Source organism: Aedes aegypti, chromosome 2 (assembly GCF_002204515.2).
Source record: "Aedes aegypti strain LVP_AGWG chromosome 2, AaegL5.0 Primary Assembly, whole genome shotgun sequence".
Classification (NCBI taxonomy): Eukaryota; Metazoa; Arthropoda; class Insecta; order Diptera; family Culicidae; genus Aedes; species Aedes aegypti.
Genome location: NC_035108.1, coordinates 228,689,672 through 228,703,564, shown reverse-complemented (window position 1 = coordinate 228,703,564; position 13,893 = coordinate 228,689,672). Strand labels below are relative to the sequence as shown.

The following is a 13,893-nucleotide window of genomic DNA, read 5'->3' as shown; positions in this document are numbered from 1 at the left end:
TAGTTAAACAATCTTATCTTAAAACGTACATTTTTACGCATAACAAATGATGAATAATATGATCTGAAGCAAAAAATACAGATATAAGAGGATTGATTGAATTCTAGAGGGAAATATAATCGTTAATAATATTAACGTTAGCGTAAATAAGTGTAACAGTTCGATCGAATTGAAATAATGTATACATATAATTCACTAGAATCTTGTTCTGAACTAACCGACAGAACATGAAACTGACTATAGTTGAGTTGTGATTAAATATTGTACATCCCGATGAAATCGAAAAGATCGCTTCGCTCAATTTCTTCTTCTTTATTAACGAACTTAAGGTAATACACGATAAACTCATTGTGGCATCCATGAACAATCTATGTTCAAACGTGTTCAAACTATCGTTGGAAAGAAAATATTTCTGTTTTATATCATATCGGTCATTCGGTGATCTATCGGATCATATGGTTGCTAACAATAGGCATGTTGATACACTTTCAGTTCATCTCTGCCTGGTAGAATGTCCCAAAAAAAAATCCTCCGTTGTGGTGAAATTTCTTCCGTCGACGTGATGTTGGACTGTTTTCAAAACCAGTCGAGATAAAAGCCGAGCCGGCAGAGCAATGACAGTTCGTTTAAAACTTCGCTTCGGAAGTCCAAGCGGCGATTGGTGCTGCGAAGTCAATAAATTCACTGAGAGCGCGCAGGAAGCGCTGTGATTAAATTCACTGAGAGTGCGCAAATGCACTGGGATTAAATGGATTAAATTCACTGGGAACGCATAGAATAAAATAAAGAAAAGTGCTTAAATTCATAGGAATCCCTAAGTTGTTTTGATTATCTTAGTTGGAGTGCACAAGAAGCGCTGTGATTAAATTCACCGAGAGTGCATAAATGCACTGTGATTAAATTCACTGAGAACGTACAGAAAGCGTTGTGATTAAATTCACTCAAATAAAAAAAAAGTGATTGAATTCGCGGGATGTCCGGAGCTGTTATGATTATCTGCACTATGAGCGTCCAGGAAGCGCTGTGATTTATTTGGTGAGAGTGAGCAAATGGACTGTGATCAAATTCATTGAGAACGCACAGAAAGCGTTGTGATTAAATTCACTGAAATAAAGAAAAGTGATTGAATCCGAAGGATGCCTGAAGCTATTGTGTTAACTTCACTAGGAAGGAAAAGCAATTTATTTGGTGAAAGTGCGCAAATGCTCTGTGATTAAATTCACTAACAACATACAGAGATTAAATTCACTCAGATAAAAAAAATATTGAATTCGAAGCTGAATATATTCTCTTGGAGCGTACAGAAAATAATGTGATAAAGTTCGTTGAATGTACGAAAATTCACTGTGATTGAATTCTTGGGAGCGTGAAGAAAATGCGTCTGTTCTGATCATCGTCTGAGAACTAGTGAAGAACTCTAAGCTAAACTGTGCACTATTGCTCTCGGAATATCAGAATATCAGGTCTTACAAGACAGCGGTGAAAAAAAATCAACGAGTAAAATCGTTTATTGTTTAATCAAATACTGTGATTAAAGTGAGCACATGTACATTGAACTAATTGAGAGTGCAGGGATGAATTACGATTAAATTTACTGAGATAATAAGATAGTTCTCAAATCAGATCAGAAGCAGTTGTGATTTATTAAAAGCGCAGCAAAACAAAAAAAATGTAATGAAGTAAAAAAAATAAATTAACTAAAAGAGAATATTGAATTGCAATAAAATTCATGTGATAAATCATTTTCTATGAATTTACTTATGCTTACTGTAATGCTAAATGATGTATTTGAAAGCGTTCATTGTTGGTAGTTTGTAGAAGATAATTCCTAACTTATTATGAAAAATACGACGTGTACATGCCCATGGTCTGTTTGTTTCAGGTTGATTTCATCGATGATGCTAAACAAACACAAAAAAAGAAAAATGCTTCTATTTAAGTTTTCGTAAAAAAAAGTGAAAGCATAATAGGGCGATATTCAAAACTGAAAAGGCAATAGATGGCTCTTTTTCAATGGTAGTAAAAACGAAATCCTGAAGCAAAGAAAGCACCTCGAAAGATGAACTAAACACAAAAAGTTATGTTTTCACTTTACACATGATTTCTAATCACTACTTTTTTGATTCAGTTTCCTAATTGCGAGCAATTTACGATTTTCATTATTTTCCATACGTTTTGACAGCTCTCCGACTACCATTCTTCCATGCGCTTGTGTTGAAAGTTTGAGAAATTTGAGAATCCAGCGTAGCGCGATCAGTGAGAGGAATACAAACATCAGTGTCGCCGCTCGGCGGCCGGTAAGAGAAACTGAATGTTCGAAAGGTTGTTGTCTGCAATTTTTGCCGCTGGCGCCAACTGTTAGTGGTTATGAACGAAATAAACAGTCGTTACCCTATTGATTACATTTAGTAAGTATGAGAAAACATTGTAATTAAGTTCTTTGAGAATACATAGTTAGCGATGTGATGAAATGTACTTGAACATAAAGGAAGAACCAGAACAATGAAAAAAAACTGCTCAGAAAGTGATTCAATGAATGACTATTAACCTGAATGTAATAATTTACAGTAAACCTTCATGTGTACGAATGTATGATGATCAAGTAAGTCACAACTCATCGAACGAGTTATGGACAACTAAAATAGTTATCAAATCTTATGAATAATGAAAAAGTAGCTGTTTAACAACACTAGTGGGATTCAGATTGCAAATTGATGTTGTCTTTGAGGAATGATCGGTTAAGGTAAAGAAATCTAAATAAATATTTCACCATTATTGGTAAAAGCTATAACTCGAATATGATAACATATGTTTAATAATACATCTATGTAGGTCTGAATGCATTGAGGTCTCTTTTGATTCTCGACGGCTAGCGTAAAAAACTCATTGACAACCGTTATATTCTATCACTCAAGTGAGTCATAAAAAAATGATTGCGCGCCATGTTCTACTATCAGTAATAAATTACTTTCTGTTCGGATGAGACACTATGATTGTGTGACATTATGTTGATTGTGACATTACCCGTTTCCTTTTCGATCCATTGATATGTAATAAGTATCGATTTCTATTCAAAATAATAAATTACTAACCTTCACTTTGGTTACAAGTTGCTATGAATAAGCTTTAAAATATGACAAAACAACGCACAAATTAGAACATTCATGAGTATCAAACATTAGTCAATTCAATATGTATTACAAACCCGAATGCTAGCAGATTGTTTCGTACATTGTTTTTCTTTATACATTAACAGACACATAGAAGGAGCTTAAAACTAGATACGCGAAGATATATAATTTGATTCTGTTAGAACTATAATTATCATCAAAATGAGTAAAAAAGGCTTTATTTTTAACCGCGTGTGTTAACTACAAGTTCTTTGTGTACTACTATTTCTTTATGTACTACACGTTTTTTATGTACTACTAGAGAACATTAAAGTTATCAAACAAATAGTATCTCTGAATCCCACTAGTGTTGTTAAACAGCTACTTTTTCATTATTCATAAGATTTGATAACTATTTTAGTTGTCCATAACTCGTTCGATGAGTTGTGACTTACTTGATCATCATACATTCGTACACATGAAGGTTTACTGTAAATTATTACATTCAGGTTAATAGTCATTCATTGAATCACTTTCTGAGCAGTTTTTTTTTCATTGTTCTGGTTCTTCCTTTATGTTCAAGTACATTTCATCACATCGCTAACTATGTATTCTCAAAGAACTTAATTACAATGTTTTCTCATACTTACTAAATGTAATCAATAGGGTAACGACTGTTTATTTCGTTCATAACCACTAACAGTTGGCGCCAGCGGCAAAAATTGCAGACAACAACCTTTCGAACATTCAGTTTCTCTTACCGGCCGCCGAGCGGCGACACTGATGTTTGTATTCCTCTCACTGATCGCGCTACGCTGGATTCTCAAATTTCTCAAACTTTCAACACAAGCGCATGGAAGAATGGTAGTCGGAGAGCTGTCAAAACGTATGGAAAATAATGAAAATCGTAAATTGCTCGCAATTAGGAAACTGAATCAAAAAAGTAGTGATTAGAAATCATGTGTAAAGTGAAAACATAACTTTTTGTGTTTAGTTCATCTTTCGAGGTGCTTTCTTTGCTTCAGGATTTCGTTTTTACTACCATTGAAAAAGAGCCATCTATTGCCTTTTCAGTTTTGAATATCGCCCTATTCCCACAAAAAAATATTACAAAATGATAAATAAACCGATTTATTCAGTTACTTGCGACGTTTTTGTACCAATGTAAAATCGACTCAAGTAGTGTTTTGTTTTGATTCGTGGTTAAATCACCTTGTCTCTCCATATAGCGGAGCGGCGAAAGTTGCGGTCAGGTTGCGAAAGTTGAAAATCTTACTTTCGTAGTTTTGTAAATCCTGAAATTAAACGTTCTAAAAGTAAAAAATCAAGTTGGTTTAGAGCGAAATGTGTAGAATTTCGTCTGCGAAACACGTAGAATCGATAAAGTAAGTTTGTACAGTCAACTTTCGTTCGTTGCACTAAACCTGTAGCCCACTTAGTGAAAGACTTTCACTAATGGACCAATGCACGCGTTCACTCGTTGACGTTTGAGCGGTGCCGTGCTATTTACGTGACGTGGTCTTAGGATATTTAAATTAATTTCGGAAAAATAGACGTGAAGTTGGTGAGAATGAGCGAAACAAAAGTGGTGATGGAACGGTTGAATAATTTCAACTGGGCCAGCTGGAAATTCCGAATGGAACTTTTATTGGTGAAGGACGGATTGTGGGCAGTGGTGAGTGATCCCAAACCGGAAGGGGCGGATGCTGTTTGGATCATGAAGGATGCTTCTGCTCGGACGGTGATTGGACTGGTACTTGATGATGGCCAATTATCTCATGTCATTGGAGCAGAGACGGCCAATAATATGTGGTCAAGGCTGAAAGGGTATTACGAGCGTGGATCTCTTTGCAACAAGATCCATGTTCTGCGAAAGTTGCGTTCCTTGCGATTATCCGAGGGAGGTGACATGTCAAAGCACTTGGTAGAAGTGTCTGAATGGTACATCGGTTGCTTGGCTTGGGAGAGAAGTTGGGAGATCACTGGATTGTGGCAATACTATTGTCAAGTTTGCCAGAGTCATACAACCCATTGATTACTGCGTTGGAGGGTCGATCCGAAGAAGAACTGAAGCTGGAATATGTAAAAGGCAAGCTATTGGGCGAATGGCGACGACGGTGTGAGATGGAGACTGATTTCAATGCCGGTCATGACACGGCGCTCAGAGTAACGAAGCGGCAAACAGAAAGGTATGTAAAGCGAGAGTGTTATTATTGCCACGGAGAAGGGCATTTCCTTAGAGATTGTCCGAAATTGGCAGAGGCCAGGCAAGCTAAAGAAGATAGATTAGTGAGAGAAAACGAAGGAACATCAAATTCCAGCCGCGGTTCAGGAAGAGTTTTTAGCCGTAACGTGTGCTTCATTGCAGCTACCAGTAGGTCGAAAGGGTGGTTGATCGACAGTGGAAGCATTAAACACATGACGGGAGAAATGGAACGTTTAGAGAATGTGAGATCCTGCAAACAAGAAGTCGTTTTAGCTGATGGGAAGAAAGTCTCCGCGATTGCCAGTGGGACGAGTGAATTTTCTGGATGTGACGAAAATGGCAAGAAAGTCCACGTGAAGCTGAAGGATGTATGTTACGTACCAGGTTTGGCAGCCAATGTGATTTCTGTGAGCCGCATACTACAAGAGGGATACACGATTTCGTTTGGATTCAAGCTATGCAAAATATACAAAGCCTGTCAAGTAATTCTGATCGGAGAAAAGCGAGGTGTTCCTACTGTTCTACCTCAAAGAAACCAAGTAGGAGCTCTTCTATGGCAGGAGGAGCATGTCGTATTGAGGAGGAGCATCGTTAAAATTTGCAACATGTTCTGATTGAGAAGAAGTGAAGGTGTCGACACTAAGGAGGAGTGATGAACGAATAGTGTCCGACCCCTCACAAATTGTTATGTTGATTAACTTGTACGGCCCCTTTGGTAAGTTGCTGTCATGGTATGGCGCAATTGAGTGAGCAAGATTGATGTGATTTTGAATAACCGGAGAATAAATAAGTTTTAACTATAGTTTCATTCGAAACCGTTTGAGTTTGAATCTGTAACTCTTCTCGAAACGCGGATGTCCCTGTTGTTGTGTTCTGCCGGAAAGCTGGTTAAGGTTGCTGTTTTCAACATAAACAAATTCTCTGTGTATCACCTACGGATTTGTGCGAATTGCTAACAACGTTTGTTAGCTGACTATCAGCAGACATTTTTTCTCAACATCAGGTATTATGCGTGGCACGAAAAATTCTCGCGCCGACTATCTTAAAAAACGCTTGTAGATCGCCGCAGGTACTTCAAATCATGTTGGTGTCTTCTGCGCGATCATGCTTTGGACAATCAGGAATAATCGCGCAGAAGACACCAAAACGATTTGAAGTACCTACGGCGATCTACACGCATTTTAAGAAGTTTTCAAGATCGCCGTCGCGATAAATAATCGCGCAATGCACAGTAACAAACATAGCGTTTACTTATCTCGTCAGAAAACGGGCTGTAAATAGGGTAATGACTGTTTATTTTGTTCTCAAACGCTAACAGTTGGCGCCAGCGGCAAAAATTACAGACAACAACCTTTCGAACATTCAGTTTCTCTTACCGGCCGCCGAGCGGCGACACTGATGTTTGTATTCCTCTCACTGATCGCGCTACGCTGGATTCTCAAATTTCTCAAACTTTCAACACAAGCGCATGGAAGAATGGTAGTCGCAGAACTGTCAAAACGTATTGAAAATAATAAAAATCTTAAATTGCTTGCAGTTAGGAAACTGGATCAAAAAAGTAGTGATTAGAAATCAAGTGTAAAGTGAATACATAACTATTTGTGTTTAGTTCATCTTCCGTGGTGCTTTCTTTGCTTCAGGATTTCGTTTTTACTACCACTGAAAAAGAGCCATCTATTGCCTTTTCAGTTTTGAATATCGCCCTATTGATGGCAATCTCGATAAAGGGTTAGGAAAATGCAAGTGTGTCACGCTATCTATCGCGTTAAGTTTTGTGCAGATATATATATATATTCTTATTTTGTTACTCCTGAAGGTACATATCTTATTTTATTCTTATTACAAATGCACATTTTAGAATGTAGAGTTAGTTAAATTAATAGCTGGAAATGTATCGATAAAATTATGAAACTCCATTAATCCATCACGTCGGTGCCGTTCCATATGCTTAGGTAAATTTCGACGTTGTGTTACAATTTTTGGGCATAGTGGACACTGAGCGCCCTTTCCACATTCTTTCATATGCCCTCGAAGTGCACTTAGTTTTTTATATTTTACTCCACACTGTGGGCATACGTATCGCGTTAATCCGTCATCCATTACTACCATTTTGGGTTCCATAATTTCGATATAATCTAAAAATGTTGCAAACATACGTAAAAAGAATTAATGGTATTAATTATCTGTCGTTTGGTGGAAGCTTAGTGAGTAGAAAAAAAAGTTGAATATTCAAAAATATTAACTATGTATTTTAAAAAATACCTTTAAATAGAGCAGGAAGTATAAATATATAAAAAGTACGATACAACAGGCTTTTTAACTACAAAGAATAGAAGAATACTAACAGTATATGAAAATTTGAAACAACAACCCAATTCTTTTACGCTACTTACAAACGCAACATCAGAAAGTCAATTGAATGTTGCTCCTTCACCATTATAACTACTGCAATCGAAACATGTACTCCACTTTTTTTTAATAACTACGAAACGAAGTCTTTCATTTTCATCTTTAGTAATAGTATCATACATTACTTTATTTCGGAATGTTGCAAATACATTTAATTGTAATTACATGCTACATCATTTTATCTTCGGGTCTTGTGAACTTTTCGCATGTGTCTGTTTAATATGAAAGAATAAGAAAATTTTTTCTTACAAAAACCACACGGAAAACGCCGAACATCAATACATTCGTTGCGTAGATGTCGTATCAAAGAGTATTTGATTTTATATCTGTAAATATATAGAACAAGATAAGAAAAACAATTTATCAGAAAATGGAATATTCGTTAATACTGTTAAATACGGTAATAGGTACCGTAAAACGAGGTATCTTTGATAATGCGGGTAACTTAGATACACGCAGCGAACTGGACTATCGAAATTCATACATTTTGCCTTATGAAAGACGGAACGATTATCGCAGTACGAACGCTTTATGTATCGTTTCAGCATCACTCCACACCAAGACGTCAATAGGCGCGAGGTGTACGCACGAGCCTATCGATCGCAAGGTCCTTGGTTCGATTCCAGGTTACCGCGAAAACTATTTTTGTTTACAAATTTCGGTTTCATAAGGTAAATTTATGAATTTCAACCCGATTCCTTGTGGCGAATTTTCATAAGGGGTTCCTATGTTTATCGATAGTCCATTTGCCTGAGTGTAGTGCGTTACCCATACCATACTTTCTGTTAATCGGTTATGCAAAACGAATGCAAAACTAAAGGATATAGTATGACACTTCATGTTAGAGCTGTTTTCATTTGAACCGAGAACATTTTAGGCTTTATATACGAATATCAAAAATTGATACGAGTTTAGCAGTTTCGAAACGCTTACAAACAATCTGTTCTACGATCACTATTTTATGTAGTTCTGAATAGTTGGTCAATTATCTTTGACAGCCTAGTTACCATAGAACTGGAATATGGTCTCAAATCTCTAAGCGAACAGCATTTTTACGAACTAGGACCATTTTTGTAATCTAAGTAAGAAATTTCTATAGAACGTTAAACGCCTAGAAGTATGCAATGCCCTATAAATGTTCCGTAATTCAATCAATTTTGTCCGATTTATACTCCATTATCAAAGTACCCCAAAACAAAAAGCCGACTTTCGATTATATGAAAAATGATATACCCATTCAAAATCAATCTTTTGGCAATCGATCTGTAATCGATAGTTAGGATGCCAGTACTTGTTTTTATAATATAAACTATAATTCTTTGAAACAGCATGTATACATATTCGTGTTTTCTTCGAAAAAACTATCAAAGTTACCCCGTTTTACGGTATGTATTAGTGATCCTTTATTAGCAAGTCCTAGACAACCATATATCAATACACAATAGAAGAGTGCATGGTGACGTCACGAAAAAATCTCCTTCTCTGTCCCTCTTTCATCACGCTCAATAGGGCGATATTCAAAACTGAAAAGGCAATAGATGGCTCTTTTTCAATGGTAGTAAAAACGAAATCCTGAAGCAAAGAAAACACCACGGAAGATGAACTAAACACATAAAGTTATGTGTTCACTTTACACTTGATTTCTAATCACTACTTTTTCGATCCAGTTTCCTAATTGCAAGTATTTTACGATTTTCATTATTTTCCATACGTTTTGACAGCTCTCCGACTACCATTCTTCCATGCGCTTGTGTTGAAAGTTTGAGAATCCAGCGTAGCGCGATCAGTGAGCGGAATACAAACAACAGTGTCGTCGCTCGGCGGCCAGCACAAGAAACTGAATGTTCGAAAGGTTGTTGCCTGTACTTTTTGCCGCTGGCGCCAACTGTTAGCGTTTAAGAACGAAATAAACAGTCGGTACCCTATTGACTGTCCTGCTCTTTGACACTCACTGTTGGAATAGGGCGATATTCAAAACTGAAAAGGCAATAGATGGCTCTTTTTCAAAGGTAGTAAAAACGAAATCCTGAAGCAAAGAAAGCACCACGGAAGATGAACTAAACACAAATAGTTATGTATTCACTTTACACTTGATTTCTAATCACTACTTTTTTGATCCAGTTTCCTAACTGCAAGCAATTTAAGATTTTTATTATTTTCAATACGTTTTGACAGTTCTGCGACTAAATACCATTCTTCCATGTGCTTGTGTTGAACAGTTTGAGAAATTTGAGAATCCAGCGTAGCGCGATCAGTGAGAGGAATACAAACATCAGTGTCACCGCTCGGCGGCCGGTAAGAGAAACTGAATGTTCGAAAGGTTGTTGTCTGTAATTTTTGCCGCTGGCGCCAACTGTTAGCGTTTGAGAACAAAATAAACAGTCATTACCCTATTGTTTAGATTTTTTTTTATATGGAGTTGACTAAAGAGACTAAATTATAAAGAGACGAAATCTGATCATATTCAAAATAAATCAGCTAGCAACTATGCCAAATCTATGACGCAGCACTGTCAATGTTAAATCCCACGCTAAAAGGGAGTCACAGGTTTTATGTGTTGAATTTTCACAGGTTTGGGTAATGAATGAAAAAATGACTGAATGTGTGTAAAACCAATGTAATGAGTAGAGCATTCTTTATGCAAAGCATGAAAATTGCAATCGACACTCATGTACCTATTCAGAAAATATGCTACTTCAGAAGAAGCAAAATTTTCGTGGACGGTAACATTTTTGTGTGAGCCGTTTTCAGCTTGTGTGAAAAAGTGTTTGACAAGTCTTCTGCTCGATTGGAATTTACACTTGATTTCTAATCACTACTTTTTTGATCCAGTTTCCTAACTGCAAGCAATTTAAGATTTTTATTATTTTCAATACGTTTTGACAGTTCTGCGACTACCATTCTTCCATGCACTTGTGTTGAAAGTTTGAGAAATTTGAGAATCCAGCGTAGCGCGATCAGTGAGAGGAATACAAACATCAGTGTCGCCGCTCGGCGGCCGGTAAGAGAAACTGAATGTTCGAAAGGTTGTTGTCTGTAATTTTTGCCGCTGGCGCCAACTGTTAGCGTTTGAGAACAAAATAAACAGTCATTACCCTATTCGACGTTTCAGACGTTTGCCTAACGTTTGCCGTTTGCCTATTGTTTGCCAAAGGTCAGTAGACGGTGGACAAACATTTGACAAACTCTTATAGAAGAGTGCATGGTGACGTCACGAAAAATTCTCCTTCTCTGTCCCTCTTTCATCACGCTCAATAGGGCGATAGTCAAAACTGAAAAGGCAGGATTTCGTTTTTACTACCACTGAAAAAGAGCCATCTATTGCCTTTTCAGTTTTGAATATCGCCCTATTGGAACATTTCGCTTCTTTGCTTATAGTTTCTTTAGAGTTGACATTCACTTTTTTTTATATGGAGTTTCGAGGTTAGGTCAGGCGTGCAACGATCTATTCGTAGCCAAGATGTCCCGCGCGATAAGTGGAATATCGCCCAGAAAATAGCTTTATTTAATTGTTTGTTATGGTTTGATTATCAATTTTTGAAAGTTGAAGTTCAAAAAGTTGAAATACATTCAATATTTCGATGGTTTTGGAAGGAGAGCAAACATTTAAAGGCATCCTGCAAGCATCCAATCAAGCAATCAGTTATTTTATTGCGACGCTTGTGAGATTAAGGATCATAAATATATCGACAATTTCAGATAATCGCATTACGTGGATTTATATTGCAGAGCACAATAAACATTAAACAAAACTTCGCACTCTCGATTCAATTTACCCGAAAATGGGTACACACATGGATATGTTGACTACACGGAGACGGAATTCAACTCAATTTTGGGTTGTTTCAATCCAATTCCGTAGTTGAGCCCAATAACTCAATTTTGGCTAAATTTCCAAGGTCCCCACTAGGTAGTTTGGCTTTAATTCCATTAGAAAAATATACTCAATTTTGGGTTGATTTAACGCAAAATTGAGTTCTTTCGACCCAAACATAAGAAAAGTTGCATTTACCCAAATTTGGCATATTGGGCCAAAGTACCCCCATTGGGTAGATGCAGATCTCTCTATTTTTGACAACATTCGTGTGGGAGAAAGAGAAAACCGAGAGATTTTGGGTTGAAACTATAATCGATATACTTAATTTTGGGTAAAGTAAACTAAAAAATTAGGTAAAAATATTTCTCCGTGTACGCTTAAGCTATCAGTACACACTTTGTCAAGTGTGCAAATATTTGGCAATAGGGCGATATTCAAAACTGAAAAGGCAATAGATGGCTCTTTTTCAGTGGTAGTAAAAACGAAATCCTGAAGCAAAGAAAGCACCACGGAAGATGAACTAAACACAAATAGTTATGTATTCACTTTACACTTGATTTCTAATCACTACTTTTTTGATCCAGTTTCCTAACTGCAAGCAATTTAAGATTTTTATTATTTTCAATACGTTTTGACAGTTCTGCGACTACCATTCTTCCATGCACTTGTGTTGAAAGTTTGAGAAATTTGAGAATCCAGCGTAGCGCGATCAGTGAGAGGAATACAAACATCAGTGTCGCCGCTCGGCGGCCGGTAAGAGAAACTGAATGTTCGAAAGGTTGTTGTCTGTAATTTTTGCCGCTGGCGCCAACTGTTAGCGTTTGAGAACAAAATAAACAGTCATTACCCTATTCGACGTTTCAGACGTTTGCCTAACGTTTGCCGTTTGCCTATTGTTTGCCAAAGGTCAGTAGACGGTGGACAAACATTTGACAAACTCTTATAGAAGAGTGCATGGTGACGTCACGAAAAATTCTCCTTCTCTGTCCCTCTTTCATCACGCTCAATAGGGCGATAGTCAAAACTGAAAAGGCAATAGATGGCTCTTTTTCAATGGTAGTAAAAACGAAATCCTGAAGCAAAGAAAGCACCTCGGAAGATGAACTAAACACAAAAAGTTATGTTTTCACTTTACACATGATTTCTAATCACTACTTTTTTGATTCAGTTTCCTAATTGCGAGCAATTTACGATTTTCATTATTTTCCATACGTTTTGACAGCTCTCCGACTACCATTCTTCCATGCGCTTGTGTTGAAAGTTTGAGAAATTTGAGAATCCAGCGTAGCGCGATCAGTGAGAGGAATACAAACATCAGTGTCGCCGCTCGGCGGCCGGTAAGAGAAACTGAATGTTCGAAAGGTTGTTGTCTGCAATTTTTGCCGCTGGCGCCAACTGTTAGTGGTTATGAACGAAATAAACAGTCGTTACCCTATTGACTGTCCTGCTCTTTGACACTCACTGCTGGAATTGTTTAGATTTTTTTATATGGAGTTGACATTCACTGCTGGAATTGTTGACATTTTTTTTTGATATGGAGTTTCGAGGTTAGGTCAGGCGTGCAACGATCTATTTGTCCATGTTTGCCACTCGAGAACTGAACGGAGTTGCAAAGTTGACCAAATAAAACTTGTTTTGGCATACTTTTGCAATATATATTTCCTCATATCTTCAAGTATTGGCTATTACAAAGTTAGACAAATATTTGCACATCAATGTTTGTGCAAATATATTTGGTCAGTACACATATGACAAATAAATTTGTCAAAATTTGGCAAATATTTGCACATTTGGCAAAGTGTGTACTGATAGTTTTAAAGTCGTCCCTTGCCATGGACTTATTCGCTCCCAAGACGACAATTCGTCCGCTGGAGAGTGCTGCTGTCGTCATGATGATGGTTCACGAGAGCAATGTCAAAACCATTTATGGTTCCAAAAACATTCGGAACAAAATATTTATTTTTACCTCATAAGTAAAATAATGTAGGGAATAGGGTAATGACTGTTTATTTTTTTCTCAAACGCTAACAGTTGGCGCCAGCGGCAAAAATTACAGACAACAACCTTTCGAACATTCAGTTTCTCTTACCGGCCGCCGAGCGGCGACACTGATGTTTGTATTCCTCTCACTGATCGCGCTACGCTGGATTCTCAAATTTCTCAAACTTTCAACACAAGTGCATGGAAGAATGGTAGTCGCAGAACTGTCAAAACGTATTAAGGGGACACGGGAGACCGTGTTATTTTACCTATCTTTCGTCTCAGTCTAACAATAATCATCAAAACTTTGTGGAAGCAAATCTCGAGTTTTAGTGAACCGATGAAGCTGAAAATTTATCGGGTTGTGCACT

General features: G+C 37.2%; 1 protein-coding gene across 4 annotated transcripts in view; it reads right to left on the bottom strand.

Moving 5' to 3' along the window:
- Positions 1–13,893, bottom strand: part of LOC5571687 (longitudinals lacking protein, isoforms A/B/D/L) — a 347,874-nt gene that overhangs the window by 54,298 nt on the left and 279,683 nt on the right. Inside the window, exon 7 of one of the 4 annotated variants that reach the window (XM_021844291.1) lies at positions 7,092–7,451. The exons of 2 other annotated variants lie outside the window; for them this stretch is intronic. In XM_021844291.1, the coding sequence (XP_021699983.1) occupies positions 7,171–7,451 (281 nt within the window). In that variant the 3' untranslated portion in view covers positions 7,092–7,170. Of the gene's footprint in view, positions 1–7,091; positions 7,452–7,896; positions 8,052–13,893 lie in introns of those variants that run through there. One more of the 4 variants, XM_021844289.1, reaches the window with a different exon arrangement.